Here is a 15140-nt window from a genome sequence, read left to right on the forward strand (position 1 = left end):
CTGCCTGCGGCGGTGGGAGCGGAGGGGTGAACGGTGGGAACCCCTTCCGAGGTGGGGCTGGAGACGCGCTCCTGAGGACACCTGGTCCCTCGTGTCCCCTGCTCCCATGGCTGTCCTCAGCCCAGAGCATCCTTGCCAAAATTTGTGATTCTTCTGGTGGGGTTGGAGAAGGAAGAGAGATGAGGTCTAATGGCTTACGGTTTTTTCTCTTTCCATATTAAATGTGATGGTATCAAGCCTGTTTTTAAAGGAGCTGGGACTCTTTAGCCTGGAGAAGAGAAGGCTGAGGGGAGACCTTATTCATGCTTACAAGTATCTAAAGGGTGGGCTGAAGGAGGATGGAGCCAGGCTCTTTTCAGTGGTTCCCAGTGACAGGACGAGGGGTAATGGGCACGAGTTAGAACACAGGAAGTTCTGTTCAAATACACGGAAACACTTCTTTACGGTGAGGGTGACAGAGCACCGGCACAGGCTGCCCAGGGAGGGGGGGGAGTCCCCTTCTCTGGAGGTTTTCAAGACCCACCTGGATGCAGTCCTGAGTCATGTGCTCTGGGCAATCCTGCTTTGGCAGGGGAGTGGGGCTGGGTGATCTCTAGAGGTCCCTTCCAACTCTGAAAACTCCGTGAGCTATCATATAGATTAAAATTTTATACCATTCCACATAGCCTTATGGAATGTGTAAATATGGGTCACAATAAATACATTGTTCTATAGAAAATATTTTGTACTACGTAGTTTCCTAATAAACATATTCTGGCTGTTGGGTATTGTATTGTACAATTACCATTCTAGTTTAGCTTTACCAGATATGACGAAAAAAAAAAATATCTATTTTCTAACACTATACTGTAAGCGTTTCTCAAAGGGATTTAAGAGGCTGACAGCAAAAGGAAATTGAGCTCTGTTAGGAAGACAAATCAATGAGATCGAGTGCCCCTTCTGTCGTGTTTTTGCAATTGCCTTATGAACGTGCGAGCTGCGGGAGTTTGGGAAAGGCGTATTCAGGGACTGCAGCCACTACAGAGCTAAGTGTAATGGGGACGCTGGCGAGAAAAATTCTGCATTTATAATCTGTTGAAAACAGACGCTATTGCGTTTGGTAAGAGAGACAAATTAATCCATTCCACGCTCTCCTTTGCGTCCTCCTTCTGTACAGAAGTGGTTTTCTGTTTTACAGCCAAGCCGCTTCGTACTCAGAGAAAAGATGAAAATGTGAAGAGGAGCTGCAACAAGAATGGGCTCTATCAAACCGCGGTCTGCGCTGGGGTCTCTGTGGGTATAAATGCCACTGGAATAATGACAACAAACGCGTTCCCGCTGCGCTGCGCAGTTAGCTGTACACTGCAATAGACCTCATCCCACCTCCCCGGACCCCCGTTGCTCAGAGATGCGCAGTGTCCCGCGGGAACGCTCCCATGGCGAAAAGCAAAGCTCCTTTGGAGGCGATTTCTCTCGTCCTTCGTCAGAAACTGCAGCAATGGGCAGCGGTGGGAAAGAGTCTGTTGGGGCGCGGCGGTACCACCGGCGCCGTGTGGGTCATCTCTGTCATACCGGGTTTGGTGCATCGTCCCCGCGGCTCGTCCCACTCTGTGCCGCGGCTGAGCATCCCCGGGGACGCCGCCAGCGCCGCCGTACGTTGGGGACGGGACGGGGGTGAAGAGCTTCTCCACAAACAGCTCCAATGTGGGGTACAGTACCGCAAATTGCCGCAGAGAGCTCCATCGGGTGCGCTCGCGGCTGGGACAGGTCTCTGGTCGCCTCCCAACCAGAGGAACTCCGAGTTTGTCCAGCCTGGCCAAGTGGCGTAGCTTTTTGGTGATTTCAGTAAATGCGTGGTGTGTAGCTGTCGGTGTGGAGCAGACAGAAAGCGCTGCAAGAGCCGTACTGGGTGGGGGTGTGCGGGGCTTGAACGTGGCTTAGCGCTCCCCGAAGAAGAGGGGATGGGGCCCACTCTCAGCAAAGTAAAATGCCCTCAGCTCAGCACCTGGGGGGGAGGGACTGCGCTTTCCCCCTGTTAGATCGTCCCTGTAACGAGGGATGAACCCACCTACGAGGCGCTTGGCTCCCGAAAGACCCTGTTAGTCTCCGTGTGCCCAGGGCAGCGTGCGGCCATGCTCCCGGCGAACGCGCGGGGCAGAGAGAACTGCGATGCAAAGGGACTCAATGGACATAACATTCCCCATAAGGGTCAAAGCTGAGGTGAGAGCCCAAATCCTGAGCGCCAGTCTCACCCTCCTGCCGTGGTCCCAGCTGCCCCCGTCCCCCACCGTGCTCCCAGCAGAGCCCCTGGGGCCGGCACCGACCCCGCGCCTCGTCTTGCGTTCGAGCCCAAACGAGCTGTAAATATTTTGCATGTGGTTTTTTTGGTTTTGTTTTTTGGTTTTTTTTGTGTGTTGTGCTGTACTTGATTTCCAGGCTAAACCCCCCCATTAACTGCTGATGGGAGAGTTTTCCAGAGAACCTGGCAAGAAGCAGCGTGAACGTGCTGATGCGATTTTCGACGTTAATCTTCTGTAAATCGAGTGGCACATTTTTAAGGGACAGCCGGGAGAAATCTGAATAACGTTTCCATAGCACGCTGCGAGCCCGCGCTATTGAGATGAAATCTCATGGATGGAATTCAGTGGACGCAGCTGCTGTATCAGCGTCCAAATAATGTGCTGTTCTGTTCAGAAGCAACCCATAAATAGCAGGGCCGCCCGCGCCGGCCGGCAGAGCGGAACCACGCCGGGAGAGGTAGCGGCGGCACTGCTTGGACTGGAAGGGGCTTTAAAAGAGAATTAGCATGTCTGAGTCGAGGTCTCGCTACAGCGGCTGTTTTGCTGATGCTTGGCGAGGTTTTGATTAAGGACACCGGTCAAACTCGGTTTCTTTTATTCGTCTCCTGTTAACCTCTCGACAACCCCTTGCGTTAGCGGGGCGAGAGCAGGCGGGGGAGGCGCGTCCGGACGGGCTTTCCTTTTCGAGGGGCAACTTTGCGCGATGTTCCTGGAGAGCGAGGGGAGGGCTCTCGCTGCCGTCCCACCAGCCGGCGCGGCGGCAGCGGCTCCACCGCCGGGCTCTGACGCCCCCCGGCACGCTGGAGCGAGGGAGAGCCGTCAGGTTTATGTCAGTGGGGAAAGATGCCCGTGGCTGGAGCTGGAACCTGGCGAATTCCTGCTGGAAATGCAGGCCAGGCCGGTAGACACGCGTTTAACTGAGCCACCGGGCGAGCTGCCCAGGCTCAGAGGGGGCTCCGTGTCACCTGGAAGACGGCTCGGGTTGGGGCAGGGGCTCTCCGGCCCCACGGTGATGCCTGGGGGGGGATGCGGGGCCCGTGCGCAGGAGGGAGAGGAGGACGGATAATGGAGCGCTTCCTTCTAGCCTGGACGTCCCGGGGGATTTATAGCTGCTGCACTCGGGGGAACCGTGTTAACTTTTGCTACCTGCTCCCGTGCCAGCTTCATCTTCTGTGTTTTATTAAGTGCTTTATAATTTAAAGGCTGATACCTCACATGAAAGCGATGCTGTGTTAACCTCCTACAACTTGGGTTTTCCAGGCACAATGACTGAGCAGCAAAGTCCCCCCGAGCAGATGGCGACCGGGGAGGGTGCTGGCGAGCGAGCTGGCAATTACAAGGTATACTGGGGGCAACTGGTTACGGACGGACTTTGGGTGATGCTGCAGGTCACCGTGTGTTGCAGCGTCTGTGCAGCAGGCTGGTGCCAGCCTGAGAGCACTGCGGGTTGTACTGGGGAAGCAAACGGCCTCCGGCTCTCCCGATGCAGCACCGCGTTAGTGTCACCGCTCTGATAATTAGCGTCACCGCTCCGATAAATCTGCCCCTCGCCCGCCGAGCTGATCGGTGCGGGGCTGCGGGCTGCGGAGGGAGGCTTCGGCCGAGGGATTTGCTGCTGCCTGGCAGGAGGAGACGCTGCTCGCTGCGTTTGCGGCTGCCAAGTGCGTTTGCCTGGCAGCCCGGGGTGCAGCTGCGCGGCGGTTTAATCCAGGAGATAAAGTATCCCGTCACGGCGGGGATCAGCTGTAGGTTTGAGCAGTGAAAGGCCCTGGGCATTTTTTTAGGTTGTAATTCTTACACGCGTAGGCCGGTTAGGGGTAAATCAGCTCTGGGTGCCGCAGTGGCTGCAGCCCTTCCCGCAGCTCGGGACGCCGGGCAAAGCCGCTCCTGGCCGGGGAAGGCTGCAGCGGGGAGCAGACCCTGCAAATGGGGTAAAGAGGTGTCAGGAGCCTGGGCCGCTTATTGCTTTGGGGTGGAAGGAAGTTCCTGAGGACCATGGGTGGCACCTCCATCCCTTGGTACCCTCCCCATCCCTCGGTACCCCCCCATCCCTTGGTAACCCCCATCACAGTACCCTCCACATCCCTTGGTACCCCCCCATCATGCGGTGTCTGCAGGAGGCTCTGCCCTCGTCCCGGGCTCAGGGGTTTCAGCTGGGACCCCTTTAGGGCAGGGGCTGGGGGTGCAGCCTGGCTGCTGTCCTGACCCTCCTGGTCCCCGAATTGTGCGGGGCACCCTGAGCCCCGCTCCCCGCCATGCTGCGGCCGCTGGCGCTGGCTCGAACTCGTCCCACAGCTCAGCCTCGGAGCTCTGCCGAGAGCGGGATGTTCCGGGGAGGTGTTGTGGTCTCTGCACCTGGGAAGGTTTAGATGAAAACACTGAAAAATGAGCATCTCCCAGGCCAGGCCAGGGGAAAGAATGGATCTAGAGGGAGCAGCGAGAGGGAAAGGATGGGCCATGACCGGGCTGGGGGCACGACACCGCAGCCCACCGCCCCAGAGGTTTCTTGGCACAAACCCTCTGCATTTTCGATGCTGTGTTTGAGCCGGTCAACTTGTTTTCAGCCCGTCACAGGTGAAATATCAGTTTTTGTGTTACCGAGCAAACATTTTTGGCCCATACACAGCTGCAGAGTGAAGCCCAGGAGCCGTCTGTCGGGGCAGAGGCACGTGGTGGGATCCGGCGGTGCCACAGGAGAGGAGCGACATCGGCGCGGGGCAGCAGGGATGGAGGGGATGCGGCTGGACCGCTTTGCTCTGCTGCTGCCGCCTGTGTTTGCCAAGGGGGGTCCAGCGCTGGTGCAGCGTGGCTGCAGCACCAGCATCAGTTGATGGCATCTCTTCCCACCTTAGATCACCATCTACGAGCTGGAGAATTTCCAGGGGAAGAAGTGCGAGCTGACGGAGGAGCTCCCCAACATCACTGAGAAAGACCTGGAGAAGGTGGGCTCCATCCAGGTGGAGTCTGGCCCGTAAGTCCGGGGTGTGGAGGACGGACAAGCCCCGGGGTTGGGGGGGACGGGACAGGGAGAGCATCCCCCTGCAGCGCTGCCTCGTGCTGGGGTGCTCGCCCTGTGCGTGGGTGGCCGTGGCGTCCCCGACACTCTGGTCCTGCAGGTGGCTGGGCTTCGAGCGGCAAGCCTTCGCCGGGGAGCAGTTTGTGCTGGAGAAGGGGGACTACCCGCGCTGGGACTCCTGGTCCAACAGCCACAACAGCGACAGCCTGATGTCCATCCGTCCTCTCCAGATCGTGAGTAGTGGCTGTGTCGGGGTGTCTGTGCCCCCTGGGACAAGCAGCACGGCCACGGCGATGGGGACCGCCCGGCTGGGAGGCTCTCGGGGGGCTGGGGGCACGCAGGGCAGGGCAGGGCAGCCCCTGAGCCGTGCTTTCTTGCAGGACAGCCCCGACCACAAGATCCACCTCTTTGAGAACGCAGGCTACACTGGGCGGAAGATGGAGATCGTGGATGATGATGTCCCCAGCCTCTGGGCCCACGGCTTCCAGGACCGCGTGGCCAGCGTCAGGGCCCTGAATGGAACGTAAGGACGGTGGCGCCGGGGGCATGCGTGGACACCCTAACGAGGTCCCATCCTGTGGCACCGTGGCTGGTCCCCCCGGGGCAGTGGCAGGGACGCCTGGCACAGACGCTGCAGTGGGGATGGGGTGGCTGTCCCCACGATGCTGCTCGTGCCCGTCATGTCCCTTGCTCTCCACCTGCTGCCACCCTTTCCCTGGCCCGCAGGGAGCAAGGGGGACCAAGGCAGTGTCACTAGGGCTGTGTGACAGCTCCTTGCCCCGACCCAGGGCTCTGCTGGGCACCGCCGCAGGAGCGGTGGAGCCGTGGCCCCTTCTCTGCGTTGGGCTCTCCCACCCCTCCCGGCACCGCGGCGTTTCCCGCCCCGGCTCTGCAGCTGCAGCCCTGTTGCAGTGACACGGTGGTGATGGAGCGGTGGTCCCGGGCAGCGCTGCAGAGCATCGCACGGCTGCGGCGGGCACAGGCGCTGCCACGGCCTCTGGGGTGGTACGGGGATGTCGCCCTCCCGCTCCGGGGGGGGGATGAGCCCCCGGGGCGGGGGGTGCAGGAGGGCAGCTGGAGCCGCCCCCGGGGCGCTGCTGAGTGCCGTCTCCATCCCCTGCAGGTGGGTGGGCTACGAGTACCCCGGGTACCGGGGCCGCCAGCACGTCTTCGAGAAGGGCGAGTACCGCCACTGGAACGAGTGGGACGCCAACCAGCCCCTCATCCAGTCCGTGCGCCGCGTGCGGGACCAGCAGTGGCACCAGCGGGGCTGCTTCGAGAACAGCTGAGGGACGCCCTGGCCCCGCGCTGCCCCCGCTGCCGCCCGTGCCGGGGGCTGCCTGCCGTGCTGCTGCCGGCTGAGGCCGTGACCTTGGTGTTTCTTTGTGCAAAAACCTCAATAAAGCTCTGAGCTGGAGGCTGCCGGGGGCCTTGCCTGGTCCTGGGCTGGGGTTGTGCTTGGAGGGGGGGTGTGCAGTGTGTGGAGCTGCGGTCCGGGGACGGTGGGATGCGGATGGGTGCCATGGCAGCGCCCCCAACATCTCCCGGGCAGAGCAGCGGCAGGGAAAGAGCGAGTATTGGCAGCGTTATGTAAAGGCTGCAGCTTTCCAAAACTAACCCCCCCGGCGGTGCCGTGGCGTGGTGCTGGCGTGGCCGGTGGTGTGGAGCGGTGCGGAGGCGAATCCTGCACCGAGGGCAGCCCAGCCCGGGGGGGGGATAGCCCTGGGGCACTTGCCAAGGCTTTTTCCTGTGATTCTGCCCCTTCTCAAAGCATCTCCCCGGGCCGGGGGAGGTCTACTCGGGGCTCCATCCCCACTCTCCCCAGCCCCCCCGCTCCCCTGTGGGAGGGCGTCCAGCCCAAAGGGCACGCTGGCGGCTGGGGGTCCTGGGGGACACGGGCAGCCTCGGAGGCGGTGGCCCCGGGAGCAGCGGGGATGTGCAGAACAGCCATCCCCAGGCGGTGTTGGGTCTTGTCCACCCCAAAGGGGGACTTGCCCCGTGGGGTCAGGGCTGTGTTCGGCCCCAGCACCCTGCAGTGCCCCCAGCCCGGCCCCGAGGAAGCTTCCCACCAGCACCGCGGGTTGTTGCTCCATGGGGTGACCCCTCTCGCGTGTGGGGCAGCTGGTTGGGTTGCAAAGCTTGGGCTTAGAGGCTCCTCTGGGCTACGAGCCCCGAGCATGCCGGCGGGGAGCTGAGCACCCCGGCACTGAGGCACGGCGAGGTGCAGGCAGAGCCCTGCCGCGGGGGCACAGCGGCCGCGCTTGGGGACCAGCCGGGGATGGGGGAGCTGCTCCAGGCTGCCTGAGCGCTTTGTGCCAGCCACCGGACAGCCTTTCCAGAGCTTTTCTTATTGGGCTCAGGCTGGCGACTGTTAAGGGAGATCGGGTGGCCCTGAGTGGCAAAAGCTGCCTCCAGGGCAGTCCATGGGGGTGCTGGAGCCCCGGGTGGCTGCGGCTGCCCACGGCATTGCCGCGGCTCAGATGAGCTAAAATCGTCCCGGCAGAGCCCAGGGGAGGTGGCAGGAGCTGCGCCGGGCACCACGTCTGCCACTCGCTGGGGTGCACGAGGGGACGGGATGTGCCCGACGGCAGCCGCAGGAATGCGAGTGCCCCGTGCTGGGTCCTGGGGCAGGTCCATGGGGGTCCCGGGCCGGGGAACCCTATCCATCAGCCCGGGAAGATGGGGAGGGCAGTGGCTGTGTCCCCCCGCAGTGCCGCAGCCGGAGGTACAGGGAGCGGAGAAGGATGGTGGCGGGGCTGGGAGCGTCGTAGGCACAAATCCGACTCGCCCAAACCTGTCTGTGGCGTGGCGTGATTTCTTGCAGAGCCGCACGGTCGCCCGTAGCCCCCGCAGCCCCATGAGGCCCTGTCGCCCACCGCCGGGGCGGCTGCAGCCCGTGGGCGCCGACCCACTCCGCATGTCGCTGCCAGGGCGGGCGCTGGTGGCAATGTCCCCGCCAAGGTGACCCCGCGTGTGGCTGTCCTGGGCACCAGCGCTGTGGGAGCAGCCAGAGGGGCCGTGGGGGGGCCGCAGCGCGTGGCTGGGGCTGGCAGCACGTCTGCTGCGGGACCCCCAAGAAACGTTGCGTGCGGGTGAGAGCTGGTCTGGGCCGCGTTGACGCTCTGTGACACTCGCTGGGGTGACAATGGGCATCCCGCTCTGGCGGGGGCTGAGAGGGGGCTGTGGCGCACCCCCTGGGTGTCTGAGAGCTGTGTTGTCATCCCCCCCCAATTTCCTGCAGCCAAAATCAGCCCACAGCCCTGATGTGTGTCCCGAGGTCAGCTGGCAGCAAGGTGCCAGCAAAGGGGCTTTGCTCATCCTCAGCTCGTCCCCGGGTGGGTGCTGCCCGCAGTGGGCACAGCCCGGCTATGGGGACGCGTGCCCGGCTGCGACCCCCCACCGCTGACCTCGGCTTTGTCCTGGTGCGATGGAGGGACCCCCGAGCTGCTGTTCCTGCTGCCCCGTGGGGCTGGGGCGCTCCTCGGGGACCCCAGAAGGGAGGGGGATACCGAGGAGGACCCCAAGACCTGGCACCCGCGTGCCCCCGCGCTCAGGCTGAAGGTGCTGCCCCACTGCATGGTGCCACCAGGACCAGGTCCTGCCCCTGCCCATCCCCGAAGCCCCCGGGTCGGCCGCGGGAGGCGGCAGCGGGAAGGGGGTGCCGTGGTGGCCCCGTGCCCGGGAGCCTCGCAGGGTCCCTCTGCGGCGGCACCGGCTCCGGCGGCGTGGCGCGGGCGCTGCCTCGCTGGGGACGCAGACGGGCAAAGCCGGACGTTTACCAGTTATTTGAAGGCCGGTTTTATCGCGCATGGAAAGAGCCAACTTCAGCAGTTTTCGGCAGTTCCAGCAGCGGGGCGGCTCGCTGGTTTGTCGGAGGGATAAAGTCTCTGGCTCCAAAACTCCTGAAGCAGGGCTGGCGGGCGCTTTGTTTGCAAGGGCCAGTCTGGGTCTTGGCATGCATTCGGCTGATGCATGCAAACTCCAAATCTCCTTGCCAACAAACCCAACAAAGCGGGCGACTCGAATGTGAAAGCTAATGAAATAACTGCCCGACTTGGTGTTTGGGGAGACAAAGGCTGCAGCCGATCAGCTGACCTTGGTTTTCATTGGGTTTTAATCCAGCATTCTCGCTTTGAATCATGCTTTAACTACTTTGTAAATAGTTTTGGCACCATTCTTCTGCGGCTCGGTATAAATTCTACCTCTCGGCCCCAGCCCTTCACTGGCTCAAGCGGGTACTGGTATAACTGGTAAGACTTTTCTATTTATTGTCCTCTTTTCTGTCGTTGCCTTCTCCTGACCCCCGCTGCCGGCGCTCCCTCCCGCAGTGCCGGGCAGAGGTGCGGAGGTGGCAGTGGGGTGCGGGCACGCAGCGGGGTGAGCCGTGGGGACAGTCCCGGTCCTGTCCCTGCAGCTCGAACCGGGCGGCCAGCTCAGGAGTACCGCCGCCTGGCCACGGCTCCGTTTCTGTTCTATTGGGAACGAGCCCTTTTCACCTGGTTTGGAGCCTGCTCAGACACGGGGGGTCCCGCTGGGCTTGAGGACGAGGGTCCTTCGTAGGGGTGGCTGTGCCAGGCGGAGCCGGGAGGGCTCAGCACCGGTGACACTGCACACGCACACATACGCGCACGGCCGGGGCTGGCGGGGGGAGCCCCACTGCTTCTCCCCGTCACCCCCATCAGGCACCCACGTGGGACAGGGACTCCTCGGCTGCCACTTGCTGGGCAAGGACAGTGGGCAAAGCCTCGGCCGCAGGGGCTGGGCTCCCCCGGGGACCAATTCGGGAATGCCCTGTGCTCACAGGTCCCCTCGCTCTGGGCTGGAGAACCTTTGCAGGTCCCATCACCGGCGATGCTGTGCTGGGACCGTCACCTGGGCTCCTCCTGGGCCTGAGCCTGGGGCGGTTCACCCCACGAACGAGTGGTGCTGAGCAGCCCTGAGTGGGGACTGCCCCGGTGATCCCCGTCTGTGCCCGTCCTGCCGCCAGCCCGAGCTCCAGCGCCCCTCTCCATGCTGCCCAGCATTAAGGAGCAGCCCCGGGCCGAGCGCGGGGTGGGCTGGGGGGTATGGACATGGGTCACGGACGTGGGCTGTGATGACAGTGCCGGGCGCATCCTCAGTGGCAGCTTTTAACCTTCTGAGTTTCCCTCCCAAGGCAGAGGACAACCCGGCTTATGATGGCTTCCGAGCACCAAATGCCAGCCTCCAAGCAGCAGCAAGCCAGCTCCAAGGTCAGTGTGTGGCATCTCCTCCACCCTGCGGCCGGGCCGGGGCACCCTCAGTCTCCCCAAGCACCCAAATTATCCTCCCGGGGTGTCCCAGGGCGCCAGCCGGGCTGGAGACATCTGAGCTACCACCGTGCACCCCTCGCCATCACCCCGCAGTGCTCCCGGCCGGTGCCGAGCATCGCCGGCTGCGGTGCTGAGCTGTTTGCAGAGGGAGGAGGGGATGGGAGTGGGGTGGGAGACGCACGGGACTTTGCTGGCGTGCCCCGGTGCAGGTGGAGCGTGTGGGAACGGATCAGCGCCTAATCTCCCGCCACCTCTGCAGACACAGCAGATCTGTCCCCCCGCCCCCCCGCCGCCCCACTGACCCGTGAAACGTGTGCTGAGCTGGCGGCGCGCGGCCCCCGTGGCTGCCCCGGTGCCTCCCCCGTGTGTGCCGGGCGCCCCGCTCGCTGCATCCCGCCGGCGGCCGCGGTGCTGGAGCCGGAGATGCTCAGGGGTTTGAAGCCCGGTGCGAGCGTGGGCATCACCCTGCGAGCAGCACCGGGGCGCTGGGCCGGCGCCGGAGGGGACGCGCAGACGTGCAGGAGCGAGAGCTGCGCGCTCAGAGGGATGGAGACGTTGGTTCCCGCTCGCGGGCTGGTTAAAAGCCACTGACGTGCCGGTTTTGGGGGGCGGCGTGAGGTCCAGGCTGCAGCAGATGTGGGGCTGTGCCGCGGTGGGGGCTGGGGACAGCGTGTGCCCCCCCTGGTTGCCTGCCCCGCTCTGAGGCCCCCGCTCTCTTCCAGATTGCCATCTTCGAGCAGGAGAACTTCCAGGGCCGCTGCCATGAGCTGAGCGGAGCCTGCCCCAACCTGAAGGAAGCCGGCGTGGACAAAGTGGGCTCCATCCTCGTGCATTCCGGACCGTACGTGCTGGGGGCCGGGGGGGGGCCGTGGCGGTGCGCGGGATGGGGGCAGGGGCTGGGGCACGGAGGGGGTCACCCCACTGATGGCACCTGCACCGCACCCCACATGTCACACAGCCGACGCTGCTGTGCGGCTTCCCCACCTCACCCCGGGGGGTGCCCCGTGCCCGGGGATGCCAGCGGGCGAGCCGGGGGTGACGGGGGCCCCTGGGCAGGATGGTCCCCCCCAGCCCTGCTTGGTGGGAGAGGAGCTGGAGGGGTTTGGGCATGGACACGGATCGCAGCGTTACCCCCAGTTCGGTGCAGGGACAGGCGGCGATGGCACCCCCTCGGCGGTGTGCGGTGCTGCCGGTGGCACCTCCTCTCCCCATCCTGACCCCTGCGTGTGCTCCCGCAGAGGGGCTCTTCTCCCCCCGCTGGGGGCTCTGGGCAACAGGGACCTCCTGAAAACCACCTGGGGGACCCGGGGGCTTCCCTGCCGGCACCCCACGTCCGGCAGCGCGCTGCACCCAGGAACAACGGGGCAGGAGCGCAGCCCCAAGTGGGATGTGGGGATGATCCCGTCCTTCTGTGGGTCCCCGGCCACCAGGGACGGGTGGCCACCGCGTCTGACCATCTACACCAGCAAGGCCGGTGCTTCTGCGGTGCCGTCGCCAGCGGAGACCCGGGACTGGCTGTGCCATGGGCAGCGCTCTGCGGGCAGGGCTGCCCGCTCCCGCCCTGGCACCGCCGCCGGCACCTCACCGGGCACCGCGGGGCTCATCTCCAGTTTCCAACATTGAGCAGAGGGGCCGGCGCTCCGCCGGGGGGCACGGCCGGGGGCTCAGCCCGTGGGCGTTTGCCGGGGTCGGTGCCCGGGTGCTGCTGCCGCCGCCCCGTCTGAAGCTCGTCCCCTGCTCTCTTCCAGCTGGGTGGGCTACGAGCAGGCAAGCTGCAAAGGGGAGCAGTTTGTGTTTGAGAAGGGGGAGTACCCCCGCTGGGACTCCTGGACCAACAGCCGGAGAAGCGACAGCATCACTTCCCTGAGACCCATCAAAGTGGTGAGAGCACCCAGACAGCCACTACCCACCCGCCAGACCAAGGTCTGCAGCCAGGAGTCTCGCCCAGCCTTCCCCCGCCCTCCCCTGCCCCGCGGGCGGAGGGGCACCCCCTCCTGCGCACCCTCGCCCCGGCCCTCGGGGCCCGGGGAGCCGGTGGGGGGGTCGGAGGGAGCGTGGGGACGGGGGCAGTGGCAGGTGACCCCGTGAGCGGAGGACGTCTGCTGGTAAGTCTGGCGGTGCCCACGCAGGCGCCGGCTCTCCGAGCCGGATGGAGGGATGCGGAGCGCACCCCCGGCATCGGCGGGAGCGGTGGCGCACGGTGCCAGCCCCTCGCCTCGGTTTCCCCGTAGCCCTGGGCTTTGCCCCCCCCTCCCTCCCCCGCCAGCCCCGGGCTCCGGCTGCTGCTGACGCCCCATCTCTGCTCTCCCCGCTGCAGGACAGCCAGGAGCACAAGATCGTGCTGTACGAAAACCCCAGCTTCACCGGCAAGAAGATCGAAATCATAGATGACGATGTGCCCAGCTTCCACGCACACGGCTACCAGGAGAAGGTCTCATCCGTGAGGGTGCAGAGCGGCACGTGAGTAGCGGGGGCGGTGGGACCTGGCCCATGCCGGAGCATCTCACGGCTGAGCAGCCTCGGCTGTGCCGTGCCGTGCCGCGGCTGCTGTGCCGGGTGATGATGCGTGACCCCCATGCTTGCCTTGGCAGGTGGGTGGGATACCAGTACCCTGGCTACCGGGGCTACCAGTACCTGTTTGAAAAGGGGGACTACAAGGACAGCTCAGATTTCGGCGCTCAGCACCCCCAGATCCAGTCGGTCAGGCGCATCCGGGACATGCAGTGGCACCAGCGCGGCGCCTACCACCCCACCAACTAGAGCCCCCGGCCCACGCCGGGGCACGGGGAGCGGAGCAAGCTTGCCCCCGGCCGCCGCTGTCCCCCCGCGGCCTCGCCTCCCGCCTCCCTCCGTGTGATGCGCGCCGCTGCCAAAGCAACTGAATAAAGCTTGGAGTTTCAAAGTCCCGGCTCTGGCCCCTTCATTCCTGGGGGGGCGCAGAGGGACCCCGCCAGCGGGATGCCCGTCCTGCCCCTGTGCTTCTGGGTGGGGAGGGGCGCCCATTGCCGCAACCCCAATGCTCTTACTGCCGCCTGCATCCCACGTGCTCGCCACCGGCGGCATCCCCGTGTTCACCGGCCGGCGCTGACAGAGCACCAAAGTGGCTGGGGGTTCAGCAGGAGGGATGGGAGCTGCTCACCTCCTCCGCCCCCAGCACCCCTGGGGGGGTCCGGCCCGACCGCGACGGCTGCGGGGCTCAGCCCTGTCCTGGGGGACACAGCCAAGGGCCAGCGGCTCCTCTGCAGCCACGCGTCCCGCTGCAAGAGTGTCCCCAAAGCGCTGTGGTGCCGGGGTGGATGCACCGGGGGCTGGTGGGGTTCACCCTCCCGGCTAGGATGCCTCCAAGCCAAATAATTGCTTTAATTATTAAGTATCAGCAGCTTTAATCATCAATGATGCTTTAATTCAGCATTTAATTGAGTGTTTAGCCGCTGCGTGTCACTGCGGCTTGGTGGGGCGGCTGTGGGGTCGGGGGGCTGCTCCCCAGCTCCGGTGATGGCCATCTGATGGGACAGCCCGGTTGCCCTGCGCTGGCTCCTGCCGCGCTCCTCTCCCGTGCGCCGCAGCTCCCGGGGAGCGGGGACCCGCCTGCGGCTGCCTGGCTGCAGCATTTTGGCGTGAAAACCAGCAGAACTGGGAATCGCGGGGAGGTGGGCATGTATCCCCCTTCTCTCCATCGGCTCCCACGCGCGACCACCCCGCCGGGCGGTGCTTTGCCCCCTCGGAACACGGACTCCTCCGCGTTTCAGAGCCTTTTCCGCCGTGCTCAGGATGACTGAGCCCAGCATAAATCAGCAGTTTGGCAAGGCCCGGCTCCACCAGGCGATAATCCGAATTAATCATTTGCCAAACGTTGCTGTGAAATGTCAGCTCCTCGGCGAGTCGTGCTTTGGCAGCGTGCTGCCGCGTCGCCCCGACCGAGCCGCTTCCCCGCCAAAATCTGTGCGTTTCCCTCGACGGGGAAAATTCAGAATGAGCCCCGACCTGGCAATTTCTCGTGAAAAATGGGGGTTTGATGGAAGCGGTGCCACACACCCCACTGCGCTGCTGCCGGGCGAGCTCTGCCCCGTCGGGGCGTTCGGCTGTGCATCGTCGCGGGGAATGGCATCTTCTGGGGGTGCAAGCTGCTAAAGTCAGCAACGAGGCGGAGGGCAGACGCGCGGTCCCCGCATCCGGGGAGCAGGGCAGCCCCCTCGGGGACCGCAGAGCCCGGCTGTCAGTAGGGGAGGAAAAGCACCGAAAGCAGAAGAGGAAAATGCGACTGAGCCCCGAGGCGGCTCGTCTGGGACTTGTCGGGGGAATTTCCACATCTGGCGGCTGGTTGCGCTCTGGTGGGTGCCCTCGGGTCTCCTCAGCGCAGCTTCAGCTCTGCTGAGGTGGCTTTTTCCACCTTTTTTTCTTCTGTTAGGTGGCAGCTGCTCCTGCTCGGTCTCACAGTCGCTCACTGGTAACCCCAACCCCAAAACCTGCCCTCGCCGAAGGAAGTCACATCCCATCCTGCAAACGGCACTGACAGGTGTCATCCCCGGCACAACCGGTGTCCCCGCGCGCAGC

At 64.2% G+C, this 15140-nt stretch overlaps 2 protein-coding genes across 2 annotated transcripts; both read left to right on the plus strand.

The window, feature by feature from the left end:
* Window positions 1-3544: 3544 nt before the first annotated feature.
* On the plus strand, window positions 3545-6701 carry CRYBB3 (crystallin beta B3; the record flags this gene model as incomplete). Its single annotated transcript, XM_082491785.1, has 5 exons — window positions 3545-3619; window positions 5132-5250; window positions 5396-5528; window positions 5676-5818; window positions 6419-6701. 5 exons carry the CDS (start codon window positions 3545-3547, stop codon window positions 6582-6584), a joined length of 636 nt encoding a protein of 211 aa, XP_082347911.1. The 3' UTR covers window positions 6585-6701.
* A 3768-nt stretch (window positions 6702-10469) lies between these two features.
* Window positions 10470-13346, plus strand: CRYBB2 (crystallin beta B2; the record flags this gene model as incomplete). Its single annotated transcript, XM_082491831.1, has 5 exons — window positions 10470-10526; window positions 11309-11427; window positions 12335-12467; window positions 12904-13046; window positions 13178-13346. 5 exons carry the CDS (start codon window positions 10470-10472, stop codon window positions 13344-13346), a joined length of 621 nt encoding a protein of 206 aa, XP_082347957.1.
* Window positions 13347-15140: the final 1794 nt, after the last annotated feature.

This window comes from Vanellus vanellus (assembly GCF_965231255.1).
Source record: "Vanellus vanellus genome assembly, chromosome: 16".
Taxonomy (NCBI): domain Eukaryota; kingdom Metazoa; phylum Chordata; class Aves; order Charadriiformes; family Charadriidae; genus Vanellus; species Vanellus vanellus.